The sequence below is a fragment of the Camelina sativa genome, chromosome 19 (genome assembly GCF_000633955.1).
Source record: "Camelina sativa cultivar DH55 chromosome 19, Cs, whole genome shotgun sequence".
Lineage (NCBI taxonomy): Eukaryota > Viridiplantae > Streptophyta > Magnoliopsida > Brassicales > Brassicaceae > Camelina > Camelina sativa.
This window is the reverse complement of record NC_025703.1, coordinates 17,311,539-17,330,329: the sequence shown is the minus strand read 5'-3', so window position 1 is coordinate 17,330,329 and position 18,791 is coordinate 17,311,539. Positions and strand designations below refer to the sequence as shown.

The 18,791-nt window shown below is 37.1% G+C and overlaps 1 protein-coding gene and 2 long non-coding RNA genes across 3 annotated transcripts; 2 read left to right on the top strand and 1 right to left on the bottom strand.

Moving 5' to 3' along the window:
• LOC104766589 lies at positions 7-695 on the top strand. Its single transcript, XR_764072.1, has 3 exons — positions 7-155; positions 253-286; positions 376-695. It is a non-coding gene; the product is annotated as an uncharacterized LOC104766589 (long non-coding RNA).
• Positions 2,125-3,691, bottom strand: LOC104766588. Its single transcript, XM_010490500.2, has 3 exons — positions 3,311-3,691; positions 3,035-3,188; positions 2,125-2,644 (listed from the first exon to the last, which is right to left on the bottom strand). The coding sequence occupies exons 1-3, from the start codon at positions 3,422-3,424 to the stop codon at positions 2,337-2,339; spliced, it is 576 nt and encodes a 191-aa protein (XP_010488802.1). The 5' UTR covers positions 3,425-3,691; the 3' UTR covers positions 2,125-2,336.
• Positions 4,662-6,140, top strand: LOC109130986. The gene is made up of 2 exons (XR_002036740.1): positions 4,662-4,934; positions 5,941-6,140. It is a non-coding gene; the product is annotated as an uncharacterized LOC109130986 (long non-coding RNA).

Sequence of the window (18,791 nt, the reverse complement as noted above, 5' to 3'; positions counted from 1 at the left end):
GTCTCTCTTACTAGAACTGGTTTTGCTTTTCATTGTTACTTCCAAAGGTATCTGAAGTTAATCTCAATCACCATGTTACTTCTGCTTGATCAGTTTATTTATAAATTTGGAGAGAGCAACTGAAGCTGAGATTTTGGATAAATTCGGAAACAGAGGTGTGTAAATTCCCACTTTGATGTTAATACTCGCTTGTTGTATTATCACTAAGAACCTGTTGTTTTGTATGCTTTCTTCCTATGTGTTCGGAAACAGAGGTGTTTTGTATCACTGTCCTCCAGAAACAGAGGTGTTTTGTTTTTACATTGTACAAAGCTTAGTTAAAACAGTCTTGATTTGCCTCTTCTCCTTTACCAGTGTCCAGTTTTGCTTCTGCAGCTCAGGTGAAGTCAACACCCTTTGATGTCACGGCAATGCTATGACCAGGACCTGCAAGTGCTTGTGATTTCTCCCGCCTGCAACCAAACTCACCAGCTAGCAAGAAGTTTAAAACCAGCTTCCACGAGCCTCCACATCTCCTTTTGATATCTTGGCGTTCTTCATCTCCCATACATTTAAAGATTACTCTCTTTTGGCAAATGTGGAGAGCTGCATCTCCTGTGATTATTGTTGTGTGTCCTCTTTACATTTTCTTAACTATTAAGTGTGGATGTTAGACTTTAAATACATTTTTAATAAAAAAAAATTAGACACCAACACCACATCCGGACCTGCAGATATGTGCACGAACCTGATCTGCAAAGTCTTATCAATACAAGCCAATGCCATAAGTAGTCACCATAACAAGTCCTTGAACACATATGCATTTATGATCAATTTTCGAATGTTGTTTCTTTATTAAACTCATTACTTAGTATTTGCACTTGTCTGTTTTATGGATCTGTGACAACTAATAACAATATTAACGAACCATATATAAGCAAAAAACTAAACGAGAAAGTTAATCAAGTAACCATTTTGGATGGTAGAGGAAAAAAATGCTGAACGTTATTTTTAGGAAACNAAAAAAAAAAAAAAAAAAAAAAAAAAAAAAAAAAAAAAAAAAAAACTGTGATGCAAATGTTAAGAGTGATAATGTTCATGGGGAGAGTATTGGTGATTCGATATTATTCCTCTCTCAAACATAATTTAGTTTTTAATAATCAATTAGAGTTACTAAATTTTCATTTGTACAGTCTAAATAAATTGGAAGCAGTTAATTATATCCAAGTACTTTTAGGTTTATGTCTCTCGTAGCTAAGCTAGATTTATTCATCTACGAAGTTCATTTAACAATTTTTGGTGATTAAGATAAGCCTAACTACCTCAATGAAAATAGAATCTCATCCAATTTTCACAAACTAGGCAAGTGAAACTTGGAGCTTAATGTAGATCAAAAACTAATTGAAAAAAAAAAAACATATAGCTTTCTATCATTTCAGATATAGGACGGACCCGGTAAACCGGATCAGTAAGAACGTTTGGATTCTTTATCCACTGGCCATGAGTGATTGGTCGCAAATTGTGACATGCGTCACCGATCTAGTCTATCCGGTCTCTTTTTCTCGGATCCTATGGAATATTGAACTGGGCCACATTGGTGCCACGATGTCCCAATATGGTCGACCAGTCATTTACCTCGTTTATTTTTTTCTTTAATTTTTTTCTGGAAACTCAAAAGTTGGTCACATATTCTTTGTGCGTGATCCACATGACACAAACACTGGCTGAATGTCTCCGCTTCATTTCGTTGACCCGATCCAAAGTGTGAACTGTTTCTCTTTTCCGCATGAGCGACCTGGAACACAATAAGATTTTCCATACGCACTCCATGCCCTTTTTAAAGGTGAATAAAATCCATGAGAAGTTAAGCATTTACAGTCTAAACTTTTAAAATCGGTTAGCTATATAGATTCAGCGTCGCACCTCTACCACGCTGTCATCAAACTATTTCTGCCCATTCCCCCTTATCAAAAACTTGAGTAACGTAGCACAGTGACTAGAACTACATAGTTAAACAACAAAAAAGGCCACGAGAATTTACAAGTCTTAGGTCTATATATGAGACAGTTATTTTTACTTCAAAATTATGTTGAGTTGGTGGCTGGTAGTTAAAGAGTTCGTCTTTCGTTTAAGGACTCGGGAGAAAGCAAGCAAACCCTTGCTTCATATTTTTTTTTATCGTAAACAATGAACAAAAAGGTTCTTTCTTAAAGGAAATCTTGAACCAGACACATCACTTTGTACTCTTACATTCAATCCAACAAAGAACTGACATTGATAGCCTAGCGAGAGAAAAAAGAAGATATACAGTGACAGAACTACCAATGAAAAAGACTAGTTCTACATTTACTATTAAGTCATCGGTACCAAGAGATAGGAGTAGAGTTGGTTTGGGGAAGTTGTGGTACCATACAATGAAGTTGTTGCTGCTGCGGCCACTGATGCAACCCTCCCACGAGCTGCGGCTGCTGCTGTGGCAGCGATGCTTCTTCCACATCCATCATCTCATCCTCACCATCTAACTCAGTAATCTCTGGCGCAGGCGGTTCGTCAAAGGACTGGAACTGGGATGAGTCCCAGCGAACAACCGCCTGCTGCTTGTGTTTTTCGTCATCATCATCATCACACAGATCATCAGTTACCACTGCATCACGCAAAAATCTATCTGCAAAAAAGAGAAATCACACCACCCATCAGAATAGTCAGAGATCAAAATCGAGAACAAACATGATCCCCTAATGCAAAGACGAAAGCTAACAACTAATGTTTCAACTCCCCCCATACACTCGAATCAAGTTCTCATATAATCTGAAACTAACATTCGTAAGTTTTGGTCTATTGAAAATAGCAATCTCTAATGGCTAACAACAATGTAAACCACTCATGACATCATTAGTAGCAAAATATTAATAGTTACTAAGACTCTCACAAACTCATATCTTCTCATATGCTTAGACTCACCAAGTCGAATTACCTCATAAAACAATAGCATTTTGTACATTATGGGATCACAAAACTAAAAATAGATTGATCAAAAAAAGTAAAGCAAACTTACTCTTAAGCCCTGAAACCAAGTCAGTATCAAAAAAAAGGTGAGGAGGTTGATGATGATATTGCTGGAGAGGCTTGTAAAGAACAATAGCTCTCTCTTCGTTAACCGTAACCGATTTGATTTCATCTTCCTCCATAATCGGTGGCAAATCCAAATCCTGAATACAAGGAAATCAACATCAACATGATCCCAGTAATCAATCAATTAATCAAAAAAAAAAACTAGGGTTTCAAAAATCTCGAAATTAATTTAGAACGGAGAAAGAACATGTAATATTACCAAACGGCGAATCTTTCTGGCAGGAGAAGAGAGTGAGAAATCGGAGAAATCGTGGTTAACTCTGTCAATATCTTTCCTCTTCATCTTCATCGGTAAGCAATCGTATCCCGCCATGTTTTCCAATTGGCTACGAAAAGCTCTCTCGCCGGCCGAATTACTCAAAATCCACTAAACTCCGAGAATGAATAAGGTTAGGGTTAATGTGCGAGTTGAGAATTCGAGAACAAAAAGAAAAATAGACGAAGAGAGTAGTGACAAGAGAAGCTTGTGAGAAGAATGTTTTAAATTTGATTGCCGAGGTAGAAGAAGAAGGAAGAGCTTTAGGATACAGAAAGGGACTTTCTCAGATATTCTCGATGGATCTAGAAAACTGTCGACTAGATGATTTTTTTTTTTTTCACTAGACATTTTTATTATATTATACCAAAATAAAATATAAAGATAAAATGCATTTTTTAAATCGTAAAACCGGCATAAAACAAAAATATTCCCGGAATCTTAAATCTGATATACGGAAAACATAAAGTAAAAAACTAAAACTAAAAGTGGAGCTCTCAAAATCATCGAAAGAAATCGGAAAAAAACATTAGTCGCGGGACTAAGTTCTCAAGAGTCAATGTCGAAAGGACCTTCAAACGCAAATGGAAGAGATTCCAAAGATAGAGGCCACCGCGAAGATTTAATCCAATTAAAAACGAATACCTCGAACACAATAAGCAAAGAACACGAATCTAATTCCTAACCACCTAATCTTACCCCCAAGAATCAACATCTAGGACTTTGCGTCCCCACAAGTGGTCATTTGCCATAAGAGGTTAGCCTTACAAGAAGAGACAAAAAACAGACCACAGGAAAAGACTTATTTATTTTTCTAGACTAATGGCGGTGGAAGGAGACTTGTTTGAAGACTCAACGATCAAATAAGAGGTAAACGAAAGCTATCCTAAACCATACATAAGACCCAGCCGTACCTTCCTCAAGATCGAAAGCTAGACTATTTGACCTAACAAACCAGTAGTATAAGCTAGAAACAAACATCTAAGGCCAACATCAAACAACCTGGGGATATACCAAACTAGCTTAATTTGATGAGATTGAGCTCGATTACCGGACATAAGAATCGACCGCATGATTTTTTTTTCTTCTTCCTGATTTTTAAAAGTAATAAATAAATCCTTGTTATATTTTTTATAGGGCAATTGACAAAAATAGCACCAATTTTAGTTTTTCTTCCAAAACTAGCACACACATTCAATTGTTCCAAATATAGCACAAATTTATATAATATTAAAAATAAAATATTAAGAACATTAAAATAAAGATATAGAAATCGTGATTAGTGCTATTTTGGAAGACGGTGTTCTCTCTCAGCCCTCTCTCTCCGTCATTCCAAAACCAATCGCAGACGGTGTTCCACCAGCGAACCAAATCGGATCTTAATCATAGGTGAGTCATCAAATCAAGGTCAATGAAAGCAGCAGTTGTGTTCGCGACATCGAAGAGATCCCTAAGCATGAATCTAAAGCCTAGAGATATCTCAGAGATCTGGTCTCCAGCCAAGCATATATTGGCCATGACGAAGAAAAGAGAAGACGACATTTACATGGACGTTTCCCAATCTAAGGTAGTAAAATTTGTACTTTTCTCAAGATTACCTTTTTATTTTATTTTTCTTTGATTTTTTTGGTTAGCAGCCATGGAAACTACGGTGACAAGAGATTCAAATAGATTCAAATTGGTCTGAAGTTTCTAATTGATTTGGGTCTCTTAATCATGAACTCTAGTCCCATCCTTGTTTTTGTTTATTCGTTTTCTGTATTTTATAAAATTGTGTTGGTGAATTGAACTTTAGATGATGATGACCTTTAAGTCTACGAACAACTTAACCATTTGGTCCTTGGAGATTTCTTATTCTTCAAATTTTGTTAGGATTATCTCAGATTAGATTTGTCATTTGTTCATTGCTCATGACAATAAATGGTAAATAGAGGAATTTAAGAGATCTAGTTTTAGATGATACATGTTTGTTGTTTGCTTTGAGTTCCATAATTAAACAAATTGTTCTTGAAAGCAAATTGTAGAGCTTGTGATGGAACTTAGCTCTCTTGTGAAGATCTTTGAGCTCTCTTGTGAAGATCTCTGTAGATGTTGATTATATTTTTTAAATCTAAAACTTGATATATGATGTTTGTATGATTCATTGGAACTGTTTTTTTTACGGACATTTTTTTTGAATGCGCAAACATAACTCATGTCAAGACATGAAGTTGTGAAGAAAACAGTCCACCTCTAACAATCACATTGGGGAACTCATATCATTCAGTCCTCAAATCCGGCTTCTGAATTTGTCATATGCAACTTGTGATGATTTTTAACAAAGTTAAAGCCTTTATGTGATACCATTTTTGAGTTCCACCTTGCCAAAATACAACCTTTTTTTATAAGAGAACTCAGTTGTCATATTACTTATACATGTTGTCAGATTTATTGATAGTTGCTTATGTATTGTTTATTGTTTGTTGCACATGTATTGATATGTTTCTTAGCCACATTTGAAAATTCATGAAGCATTGTTGAGAATTCGGAAGACTTTCCTGAAACATATTCCCTGATTTCAATTTTTATTGCAGGTAATAGGGATTAAAGACTTTTTCAATCTACATGATGTATGTAAAACTTTTAGATTGTTTTGGTACTTGTATGATGTTTCTGCATCATAACAATGTCATAAGTTTCTGTTAGCATTTTGTTTTAACTGTGATTAAACTTCAAGAACGAACATATATAATTCAGGAAGAATTGTATGAAATTCGGGAAGTGTTTTATAACATTCAAGAAGCATTCTATGTAATTCAGGAAGGATTCTTTGAATTTCAGGATAACCTTCATAACAAAGTTTAGAGTTTCTAACAAGAGAATATGCATAAAAAATGAAATCAATACCTCTAATTAATAGAGTAATCTACTGATATTTGACATATTGAAACAAAACACACAAAATTAGAGATTTAGAAACACATTTATTTAAATCTAGGAAAGATTCAATAATATTCAGGAACGACTTCTTGAAATTCAGGATGGTCTTCATAAACATAATGGTTTAAAAGGTTCTTGCATAAATTCCATAATGGTTGAAAAGAATTCAAAGCATAAAATTTATCATATTAGACTAATTTGTGATACATTAAGGTACCACATAAATAAAATATTAAAAACTCATTTATTTTAATTCAAAAAAAAAATTATAAAGTTTAGGAAGACATCATTGAAATTTAGGAATGTCTTCCTGAATGTTCAGAAAATCTAAAATTGGTGACGACCAGAATCAGAAAATCCTCCACGACTGTACTCTCATCTGTGAGTTAACGAAGAAACCTGTAATAGTTTCTAAAATTCATCTGAATTAACCATACCACATGTTTTCTACAATAACAAAAACATGAGGTAGACAAAACTCTGAACATAGATATATTATTTAGCGTTTCCCTTCTCAGTTTCTCACGACGAGCTCTACTTCCTGGCTTGTTACATAATCCAGTTCATCTAAGGTGCATACAAAATCATATTAAACAAAAGAAGCTGGTGGTAAACTAATCCATGTAAATAACCAAATTCACACTACTACAAAACTAAAAAAAAAACTGAATTCAAACTCCAAAAATTGGTAGAGACCAAGAGAAATCATTAGCTGCAAACAGTTCTACAAATAGCAAACACACTACAAAACTCTCACCATTCTCTGTATAATCCGCCATTGTTGATAATCTTTCTTTCCAAACACAACAACATCATGTTAAACAATACTAAAGAGCTTGGTAGCAATAGTAGCAATACCTCTCTAAAGAACACATGCCTACTCTTCCCACTGAAACCTTTCTCCACTCTCTCATTCCTAATCCAAATCTCATGCCCTAACCTACTTTCCTCCACACAACTCACGACCCTCCCACCACCATCATCGTCATTTATCTTCTTCCTCTCATCACCGCTGTAGTCATAGAGGTTTCTCTCGTTAAAGACGGTGACTTTACAACAAGAGAAAGTTGTCAGCTACGTGAGAGCACCCAGGATCAGAATCGTTTCTCTCGTTAAAGACGGTGACTTTACAACAAGAGAGAGTTGTCAGCTACGTGAGATCACCCAGGATCAGAATCACAATCATAATATACTAAATCCATGATGGATTTGGCTTCCATCAACTTACACAAGCCAACCAGTGTTGCTAAAGCATTTACAGATTCTTTTTACCACACTAACATCATACCATTTTTTATTTCTCTATGGCGAGATTCTGAACTAAAAATTAGTACCTGAGAGTGTCGATCTTGGTAACCAAATGATGACGGAAATCACCAATTGCTCTCGATGTCACCGGAGGAGGAAGCAAACTAAGAAGCAGATCCAATTTGCGTTTCATCGATGCGACTCTTTTTGCCGTCGCGTTCAGCTTCGCTGGAAACAAAGCTGCTTATAACTCTTGCGAAGCTTCTGCAATCGGAGGAAGGAGATGAACGATGTTGTAGATAGACAATGGAGCACCGGAGATGATGGAGCACTAGAGAAATGGAACACCGGAGACGATGGAGCACCGGGGATGATGGAGCACCGAGAGACGATGGAGTATGATGAGAGATCGAGTACTAATTTTGTTATTTCTCTAATATAATTATAATAAATAATAATTTTACATTTACAAAATGCTAGTTTTGGAACATTTGAGAATGTGTGCTAACATTAGAAGAAAAACTTAAATTGGTGCTATTGAAGGGTATTTCTCTTTTTTATATCATGTTTTAAAATTAATACTAATTAAAAATAAATTTAACTACAATAAATATACTGTTTTTAATTTATGTTTAACATATATACTGTTTTCATTTAATAAATATTGAAAATTTTTAAAAATATTATGTTGTTTGAATTTTTAAACTGAGTATTCTTTCTAAAACGAGTGTTCTTTCTAAATGTATGTCTCATTCAAAAAATATTGATAGTAAAAATAATTAAGCTTGAGAGTTATTATTCGAAATCCGATCTGGTCCATTTCAAAATATCTAAGGTAGATCGAATTTAGATAATGAATCAAGATAATAGAAAACAATACATCGATAAAAAAAAACAATACAATTGGATATTCATATCCAAAATATACATATCACATATTTCATTTAATTAAATGCTTCAATTTATCGATATTTTTTTGAAAAGACCGTATCTTCGTTTAATTAATGTAAAGAGATGGCAATAGAGATATTGGAAAATTCTTTCGACTGTGGGGTTCAGAATAGAGTATGTTGATGGTTTTCATATATCAATACATAATGTAAGTTCTTGAGATCAAAACAGTGAAGAGTACAAAGTAAAGCTTTTCTAAAAGAGAAAGTTTCTGATTTTTAAACTGATTTTCGGATTTAGATTTATTTGTTTTTGCTTGAGGCCAATTTAATTATTCAAAAAATATTGATAATAACAATCAGCCAATAAAAATCTATGTCTCATTAGGGTTTTTGAGGCCAATTTATGGATCTTTTTTTTTCAACCTAACAATAATTAAAATAAAACTCCTAGATTGGTTGCCCAAACTCGAGGAAACATTTCAGTTCAAGAGTTTTTTATTGACTAACACACTAACATTGCATAAATCAAATGAAAACATTGATAAGTGGATCAAATCCAAAACTCAAACGTACTGATACATGAAGTCAAACTTGAAACAGAACTGAACTCAAACTAAAAAACCAGCAACAACTCACTAAAGTTCTAAAAAACCTGCAACAAAACTCAGTCTCTCACAGTCTCAAAAACCTTCAACAACACTCCGACACAAACTCTAAAAAACTTGAGACACAGCTCAGACTCAAGCTCTCAAAAACCTGTAACACAGCTCAGACTCAACCTCTCAAAAACCTGCAACAACACTCCAACACAAACTCTCAAAAACCTGCAACAACACTCCAACTCAATCTCTCAAAAACCTACAACACAGCTCAGACTCAAGCTCTCAAAAACCTGCAACAATTCAAACTTGTTCTCCATCAACATCTTCATCATCTACAAAAACTTTTGTCTCATCTTCACCATTATATACTTCATCTTCTTCTACATTTATTACAAAATAACAATGTTAATACACAATTTAAGCTTTTACAACTTAAAAATAATAATGTACATACCTCCTTCATAAGATTCAAAATCCTTTAACGAATTGCGACAACATATAAGTGCTTGAACATTTTTCGGCAGAAGGCGGCTTCTATATTTGTTAAGAACTCTAGTACCAATACTGAAAGAAGATTCTGAAGCTACAGTGGAGATAGGAATACTAAGAAGATCACGTGCCATGGAAGCCAGTTCTCCAAACCGTGAAGAGTTATCTTTCCAATATTTCAGAACATCCAAACTCTCAAGACCATTCATTTCCAGTGCAGGTTCATCTAAGTACATATCTAAAGATGACTTCCCATTGATAACAACATTTGCTTTGCGAAAGGCAAAGAAATCCTATCAGTAGAACAAAACATAACTTTCAGAAAAAAAACGAAACATAAGATATACATATGTATCAAAACAGAACCTAAGTACTTACAATGTAATTAGAAAGTTTCCTCTTGGTTCTTCATCATTCTGTGGAACATTTCCACTTGCCCTTGTTGGAGGTTGTGTTGTCTTTGACTGTTTCTCATATACTTCAAAAAGCTTATGTAGTTGATCTCGCAAATGGTCTATCTTTTTCTGACAGGAGCTCATATCAAGTTTTCCAAAACAGAATTCTGCAAGTGTGAGTTTCAACCTTGGATCAAACACTATAGCCATTGCAAAAGTGTCACTAACTTCTGCCCAATACTTGTCAAACCTCTCTTTCATTGGGATAATCATTTCTCTGATTACTTCATCTTGGTTATGCTCATTCATTGTCAACCAATTTTGGATCTTCCAAACTTGCATAAAATACAAGTTTGAAGTTGGATATGTCGATCCAGAAATAAGATTCGTGATATGATCAAAAGGCTCTAAAAAATCAATCAGCTGCTTTAGTAGGTGCCATTCCTCTTCTGAAGGGTAAAATTTGTAGTTTTTGGGATCCATGACTTTGAGATTACCAAATGCAGCTCGATACTTCAGAGCCCTGTCAAATATTTTGTATGTTGAGTTCCATCTTGTCTTCTCATCCAGTAGTAAACCAGCCTTCAGATTTAAACCAACATTTTGAACACACTTTGCAAATAAAACCTCATGATGTCCAGATCCTTGAACAAATTTGATACTTTCCCTAATCTTATCCAATGAATCACCAACTGCTTCCAACCCCTTTTGAACAATGATATTAAGTACATGTGTTGCGCATCTGACATGGAAAAACTCTCCTCCACACAACAAATTATCTCGGATCAGAAGCTGAGATTTGACGATGTCTTGCATTGTATCATTGTTGCTAGCATTGTCTACTGTGATGGAGAAAAGTTTTTATCAATTCCCCAATCCTTCCATTTCTTTAGAATCTCCATTGCTAAGTGAGTACATGTATGTGGAGGAGGTAAAGCACTAAACACTAAGATCTTGTTTTTCAGCTTCCAATTTATGTCGATGTAATGTGTTGCTAAACACATATAGCCCTCATGAGTGATTGCAGTCCACAAGTCAGTAGTGAAGCTAATCCTTCCAGGAACATTAGCCAATTCTCTCTTTAAGTTATCCATCTCACTCTCATAAAACTTGTAAACATCCGCTGCAGCTGTATTCTGACAGAAAAACATCACATCCGCATTTAAATACTTCCAAACAGCCCTAACTCTTTCTTCACTAATACCCAAGTTGTTAATCTTCTTAATCACTGAGAAATGACCCCATACTTCTGAGGACTGCTTTCTTTTTTTTGGTTCTGATGACCCTCCCTTGTCAGCATCATCATCAACATTAATAAATCCCTCATCATCATCATCAACATCATCATTTTCAGCAACTTCAAAGAATTTTCTTTTCTGGATTTTAGGTGCTTTTGGTTCATAACTCACTTTCTATGTCTGTTTCTGCTTCTTAGGTGCTTCTGGTGCAACACTCACTCTTTTTCTTTGCTTTGCAGATATTTTTGATCCGTCAAACATTCTACTCTCATGTTCAGCATTTGCAGCATTGATAAATCTCTGAGATTCCAGGTCTACTGATCTCTGTTCATAAGAATCTTGCGACTCTTGTGACTCTTATCAAAACAAAAGTAAAAAACTCGATTACTAAAATATAATTTTGAAACATGAACAGATCACTTATCAATCATACATGAACAAATCACATATTCACATATCAATCATATATGAAAAGATCACATGAACCTGCAACTTAGAACACTAAACTGAAAAGATCAGATGCAGAAATTCCATTAACACTTTAACAGCGAGACAATCATACATAAACCTGCAACTTAGAACACTAAACTGAAAAATCAAAAGTTCAAAACAGAATACAATCAAAGGTCAAGGATAAGTATGAAACATAACCATTACAGATGTGTATGACTTCATCTTCCGATCCTCCAATGATACTCACAAACGGGTCAACCCGGAAACCCGCAATCTGCAACGGGTTAATCCGCTCTAACCTATGACCCGTGATGGATTAATCCGCTAGGCCCGCTATTTCATGGACACAAAAAACAATGTCCAAGCCCGCCCCGCCATGATACTAAATGGGCTAGGCCCGTGGGTAGGAGGCCCGCTTGACACCTCTACTCTGAATACATTTTTTTACCAAACATAATAGAGGATTTATCTAATTTACCTCCTGATCGGACGCTTACCATAATTGCCTATGATATCATGACCGTTGAACATTGTTCTTCGTCTGCTTTACCAAAAAATAGACTATCTTCCGCAAAGAGCAAATGAGAAATAGGGGGAGAATCTCGGGCAATCTTAATACCTGGAATTATTTTTCTCCCTCTCCGCCTTCTTAATATTAGCAATCATAACCTCAGTGCAAAGAATAAGCAAATAAAGTGACAAAGGATCCCCCTGTCTCAAGCCCTGTTTTGGAGAAATGGAGCCACGAGGTTGACCATTGAGAAAAACTTGATAGGAAACCGAACTCACACACCACATTATCCAAGAAATCTATCTAGGATCAAAACCTAACCTAGTCAAGACCGCCTTCAAAAAATCACATTCGACACGGTTATAGGCCTTGCTCATATCTGTTCTGAACACCAAAAAATCCGAATTACACAACCTATTGGTTTGTAAACCATGAAACATCTCTTGGGCCACCAGGATATTGTCTATGATTAACTGACCAGAAACAAAAGCCGATTGAGTTTCAGAAATAATTGAAGGCAGAATCTTCTTTAACCGGAAGCAAAGAATTTTTGAAATGATCTTATAACTCACATTACACAAACTAATAGGCATAAAATCAACCATTCTTTTTGGCAATTTGACCTTTGGAATCAGACAAATATTAGTTTCATTGATTATGGGATCAAAATTTCCAGTCTGAAAGAAATCCCTAATCATAACAACCAAACCCCCCTTAAGGTGAGGCCAAAACCTCTGAAAGAATCTTTATGAACTAGGTTGTCTTCAAAAAAATCTCATTCGACACGGTCATAGGCCTTGCTCATATCTGCTTTGATCTTTTAGAATATATTTATGTATAGATTGTCGTGTGTTCTCCATCTTTGATTATTCTTAATGTTAAGAGGAATTAGGTTTTGACAAAAGAAATAAAAATGAACTAGGTTGATATTTGGGTGTTTGTGAACTTAATGGATTTGTTTCTTAATGCTTGATTGAATTACTATAGATATCACTACACATCATAGGGTAGTTTCTAAATGTCTTTCATAGATAATTTTCACTACACACCTTTTTTTTTGTCAAACATAAACACAAACAAATGGGAGGGAATTTAAAGCCTATTTGGCTACTCCATCCGCCTTACAACTTCTCTCTCTCTCTCTCTCTCTCTCTCTCTCTCTCTTCAGAAAACTGAAGCTATAATCAGCAAAACTACAAGATAAAATAAGGATATTGTGATGAATCCCATAGAGTTCTTTCGATAGAGGTTCTGAATTTATTGCTTTGATAAGCTATTTCGAATCTAAAGCAAAAGTAATTTTTTGAAAGCCCAACCCTAGGGCATGACAGATCGCAAAGAGAAGAGTCATCGCCTCTACCTTAGAGGGGAACTCACGTTTCTAGCGGTGGATCTGCCTTGCTTTTCATATCCCAATATCTAGTCCTGAAAGGTCCACCTGAATTCCACTTCTTTTGATCCCTCTCGCCAAGCGGCATCAGAGAAAAAACAGATCAAACCTGCTTCTACCACCGGTGAACTTGTACTTCAAGGTAAGTTTTGTTCTTTCTTCGATTGAATTTGTGCCGAATTTCATTCCAACGCATGGATGATGGCATGGGATAGAGTTTCTGCACTAGAAAACTGTTTATGATGGCATGGATGATGGCATGGGAAAGTGTTTCTCCCGACTTTGAAGCTAGCCAAACATTTTTGTTAGGTGCTCCCAATATTCTTGGTCATAGTTCCAAGATCTCCTTCTCATACTAGTGAATAGTAATGCAGATTTTCTCTCTATCCTAGTCTTTGGTTAAAGGGCATATAAGATCTTTTGCCGTCATGTCGTGGATTTTCTCTTATGCCAAAGAGATCCACAGGTGAGTTAACACCAAAGTAAACACCCTTTTTCCAATGGCTCTTCCTAATTCGGTTTTGATGAGGTCAGCCTGATACAAATTCTCCACCAGCCATGGGAAGTTGAAGTAAACAAAGGGCACTCTAGGATGAAGGAGGAAGTGCAATACTTCCCCAGCAGAACTCTTGCTAGGAGACATGTTGGCTTAGTAATTATCCTCCAGTTAACCTTTGCAAATAATGCATCAATGAAACGATTGATATCTCTAAAGCCTAAACCTCCATTACTTTTTGATTTAGTCATTTATTCCAGCCTATGAAAGACATCTTCTTTTTTCCATCAGAAGAATCCCACCAGAAGCGAGTAAGACAGATTAAATCCTTTTGCAGAGAGATTGTGGGAGTTTGAAACAAGACATTTTATATGTTGGCATTGCGGCAAGCACTGATTTTAGCAGTATCATCATTCCATCCATAGAAAGAGATCTTGAAGACCAACTCTTTGCTTTTTGTTGTATTCTATGAATGATTTGGTTGAAGAGGTCTTTCTTCTTTCTTCCAAACATTTCAAGTAAGTCCAAATACTTTCCCCGTCCTCCTAGTTTTTGGATGTCGAGTATCTATTGAGCCATGGTTTCTGTAGTTCCATTAGTTTTGGAGAAGAATGTTATGGCTGATTTTGCTTTGTTAATCATTTGGCCAGATGCCAACTCGTATTGCTTGAGTAGTGTATATAAGGTAGGCCTGCGATTCTGACCCGAACTGAACCGACCGAACCGACCGAACCGAACTGAAATTCAGGCTAATCGGTTCGGTTCAGCTGATTAGGGTTAACCGATCGGAATAGAAATAATTATAGATCGGTTTTACCTTCGGTTCGGTTTGGAGGGAGATAACCGACGGTTAACCGAATATTATCCCTAAGTATATAAGCTAAATACAGACTCATTAGTTGTTTAACAACTAAACCTAATATCTTCGTTCTCTCTCAAGCGGAAGATGTGATTTCTCTGTTCAATGTTCAAACTTCAAAGCATCAACTCACCTTTATTTTCTGTTTCGAATCTTCTCTTCTCTGCTATAGTGCTTGATAACTCTCTAATTTACATGTTTTTAGCATCTTTTTTTGTCCATATTTTGCATTGTTCATAACCTTAACTTAGCATTTTTAGCTCATTAACTGTAGGCATTCACTTTTAGACCATTTAGGGCGTTGCATTTTTGCATTTGCATGTTTTGGATGAAAACAGGTGCTAAAGAACCTAAAATGGGGAAAAACAAGGACAAACTCGAACATGTACCCGAAGGAGCCATCGAGCTGGAAGAACAAGTTTGAACCCCAACACGATCAAGGAGGATCAAAGAGCATGAAGAACAACCCGAAGATCCACCCGAGGAGTAACCCGACTTCATCCTCGTGTTCCCCATCGAGTAGACCATCGGGCAGGTTTGGGAAGCTAGGTTAAAAGGGTTTCCATATATAAACCCCCTCCTCTCCTAGCTCGAAAACGAGCACGCCGCAGACCCTCAAACCAGAGAGCGAGAGCTTCTGTGAGAGAACTGAGCAACTCAAACACTTTTCCTTTTGTTTTTACATTTTCTTTCATAGTTTTTATCGTTTTTCGTAGATTTCTATCTTGTACTCTTTCTACTTTACTCTACCGTTTAATATAATGCAATTTTCATTCTTATTCGTTGTTATGTTTCTTGTTATTATGTCCGAGTAGTGTAGTAAAGTTTCTAGGGATGGGATAGATGATTTTGTGTTCTTGATCGGTTAGGATGTCTTAGTTTGATTGTAAATGTTTGATAGATTTCCTTCTAGGTTGGTGTTCTTAATGTTGTCAACAGACCGAGAGGTTGAGATTAGATCTAGGGTGTTTTACCACCGAGAGGTGTAGATGAGATGCTTGAATCAACCAATGCTAGAGGTTCACTCGCTCTGAGTAAGAGATTAGAGGAGTTAGGGTTTACTGACAATAATAAATCGATCTTAATGCCTGCTTGGTCATGTTTCTCCAACGAGAGTTGGGTAGGGAAGTGATCAAGGTTGATTGTTGCTAGTGCGAGAGTGTGGTGACAAAGTTTTAGAGATTCATTGTCTAGGAAATAATTGCTTTAGGCATGTAAGGCATCTGTACTGGTCACGAATACTTAGGATTCAATTACCCCATCCTTAGAAGCTTTCGTAATTTAATTGTTTGCATTTTCTTTCATTACTCGACCACTTACCCGATCAGGTACACGATAACCTGTATCGAGTAATACCTCGAGCTGTTCATATCCTAATTGCTTACTCGATCACCCCACACGATCCTGTACTCGATTGCTTACATCTCGTGCTTAGGTTGTGTGGTTTCTTTGTTTATACTCTTGACTTTCATTTATTCTAGGACTGTTAGATCAAAACCCTATCTGCTTGGCTTGACTTGTAACGTTCTGATCATGTCCTTGCTGCTAGCAATAGACAACCATTTGGATTGATAACCTTTTGTACTACAACTGCATAGGGAATTGATACCCAGGGTGAAAACTTGTATATCAATTTGGCGTCGTTGCCATTTGGTTGATTTCATTTTGCTATGTTTAGGATTTCAGCACTTGCTAGATCAAGTTCTTTTTGTTTATATTGGTTTGGAATCTAAATTGTTTGCTTTCGCTCTTCTTTGTTTTGAATCCCAGGTAGAACCCGAGCACCCACCCGACCCGTCACTCGATCACTTGGATCAAGTTGACCCTCGTGTACACACTCAGACACTTACCTGTGCATGCAAACACGATCCAGAGGTAGCCAGAACCTGAGTCCATTCATCGACAACATCGACAGACCACGGCTACTCAGACAACAACAAGTTCAACCGGAACCAGCAATCATTGAGGAGACGATGAATAATCAGAACGGTCCACCAGCTCCTCAAGCAAGGACCAATATAGGAGCAGGAGATGCTCCATCTACTCATACTCAAAGGAATGGCATTCTCCCACCAACTGTGCAGAACAACAATTTTGAGATCAAGAGTAGTCTCATCTAGATGAGACAGAGTAATAAGTTTCATGGTTTACCAATGGAGGACCCATTGGATCATCTGGATGAATTTGATAGGCTTTGTAGCCTCACTAAGATCAATGGAGTTAGTGAAGATGGATTCAAACTCAGGCTTTTCCCATTCTCTTTGGGAGATAAAGCACACATCTGGAAGAAATCACTCCCCAAGGAGTCCATCACTACTTGGGAAGCGTGCAAGAAGGCATTCCTGGCCAAATTCTTCTCCAACTCCAGAACAGCAAAGCTGAGAAATGACATTTCCGGCTTTGTTCAGAAGAACAATGAAACATTCAATGAAGCTTGGGAACATTTCAAGGGATACACTACCCGATGTCCACATCATGGCTTCAGCAATGCTTCATTGCTGAGCACACTTTATAGAGAAGTGGTCCCCAAGATTCGGATGTTGCTGGACACCGCAAGCCATGGTAACTTCCTCAACACGGATGTTGATGAAGGTTGGGACCTAGTGGAGAACTTGGCTCAATCTGATGGCAATTACAAAGAGAAATATGATCGCTCTGTGCAATCTACAGGAGAGGAAGATGCCAAGTACAATAGGGACATGAAAGCCCTCAATGACAAGCTCGATAAACTCCTCAACCAGCAGAAGCATGTTCATGCACTATCAGAGGAAGAGCAGTTTCTACAACAAGATGGGGAGACTATACAGATAGAGGATGTTAACTACATCAACAACCAAGAAGGTTACAACAGAGGGTATAACAACTACAAGCCGAATCCGAATCTGTCTTATCGGAACCCGAATGTTGCAAATCCTCAGGACCAAAATTACCCATCTGCAGTTCAAGGGAACCAGGTACAACAGAAGCCTTTTGTCCAGTACAACCAAGGATATGCACCTAAGCAGCAGTACTCTGGAACCTACAACCAACAACCTGGATTCCAACAACCTCAAGGCCAGCAGAACCAATCACAAGAAGCTGAGTTACGCGGCCTAATTCAGCAAATGATTCAGAATCAGGCTTCAGCATCTATGGACATCGCAAAACGATTTGCAGAGATGAGCAACAAAATCGACTCAGGATACAATGATCTGAACGCCAAGTACGAATCGCTCAACACTAAAGTTAGATACCTAGAGGGCCACCACAACAACCAACCAGCTCCAAAGATTAACCAACTCCCAGGAAAGACTGTTCAAAACCCTAAGGATTATGCCACTGCTCAAGCCATCTTCCTTGATGATGACTATGAGGACTACCTCACTGGGGACAATGATGATCATGATGGAGAGGATATGGATCACCCAATGAAAAATGAGGCCAAGTACTATATATCCGAGTATGAACCCGAGCCTTCACCAGAGGAGACTAATCGAGTTGATGATCGAGCACTAGTTCGAGAATCACAAATTGAAGAACAACCCGGGGTGGAACCCGATCACCTACCCGATGATGGTGATCGGATGATGCATCGAGTAGATGTTGAGAAGAGATATCAGCCTCAACCACCTGCAACAGCAGAAGGGGAGCTAGAGGAAAGGTTCAATGTTGCACTTGATATCCAGCTAGATGCTCTTGTAGAGCGAATGGCTAAGCGTAAGGCTCCACCACCTAAACTTTTGCCACCACACGAGATTCAGGAGGAAGCTGCCAAGGAAGAAGCTCGAATGGAGAATGAGGTTAAGGAAGCTGGAAATTGGGTTTGAGATTCTCAGAAGTGGAGTGTGCTTGGATCCTGAGCTGAGAATTGAGGAAAAACTGGAAGATCCTGGCTCTTTCACATTGCCATGCTCGATAGGACTTCGGATCTTCAAGAATTGTTTGTGCGACC

Coding starts and splice junctions, on each gene's coding strand:
- LOC104766588 (XM_010490500.2), bottom strand. CDS start 3,424: ATGGCGGGATACGATTGCTTACCGATGAAGATGAAGAGGAAAGATATT. Junction 3,189..3,310: donor CCAGAAAGATTCGCCGTTTG/GTAATATTACAT, acceptor CCTTGTATTCAG/GATTTGGATTTGCCACCGAT. Junction 2,645..3,034: donor CTTGGTTTCAGGGCTTAAGA/GTAAGTTTGCTT, acceptor TCTTTTTTGCAG/ATAGATTTTTGCGTGATGCA.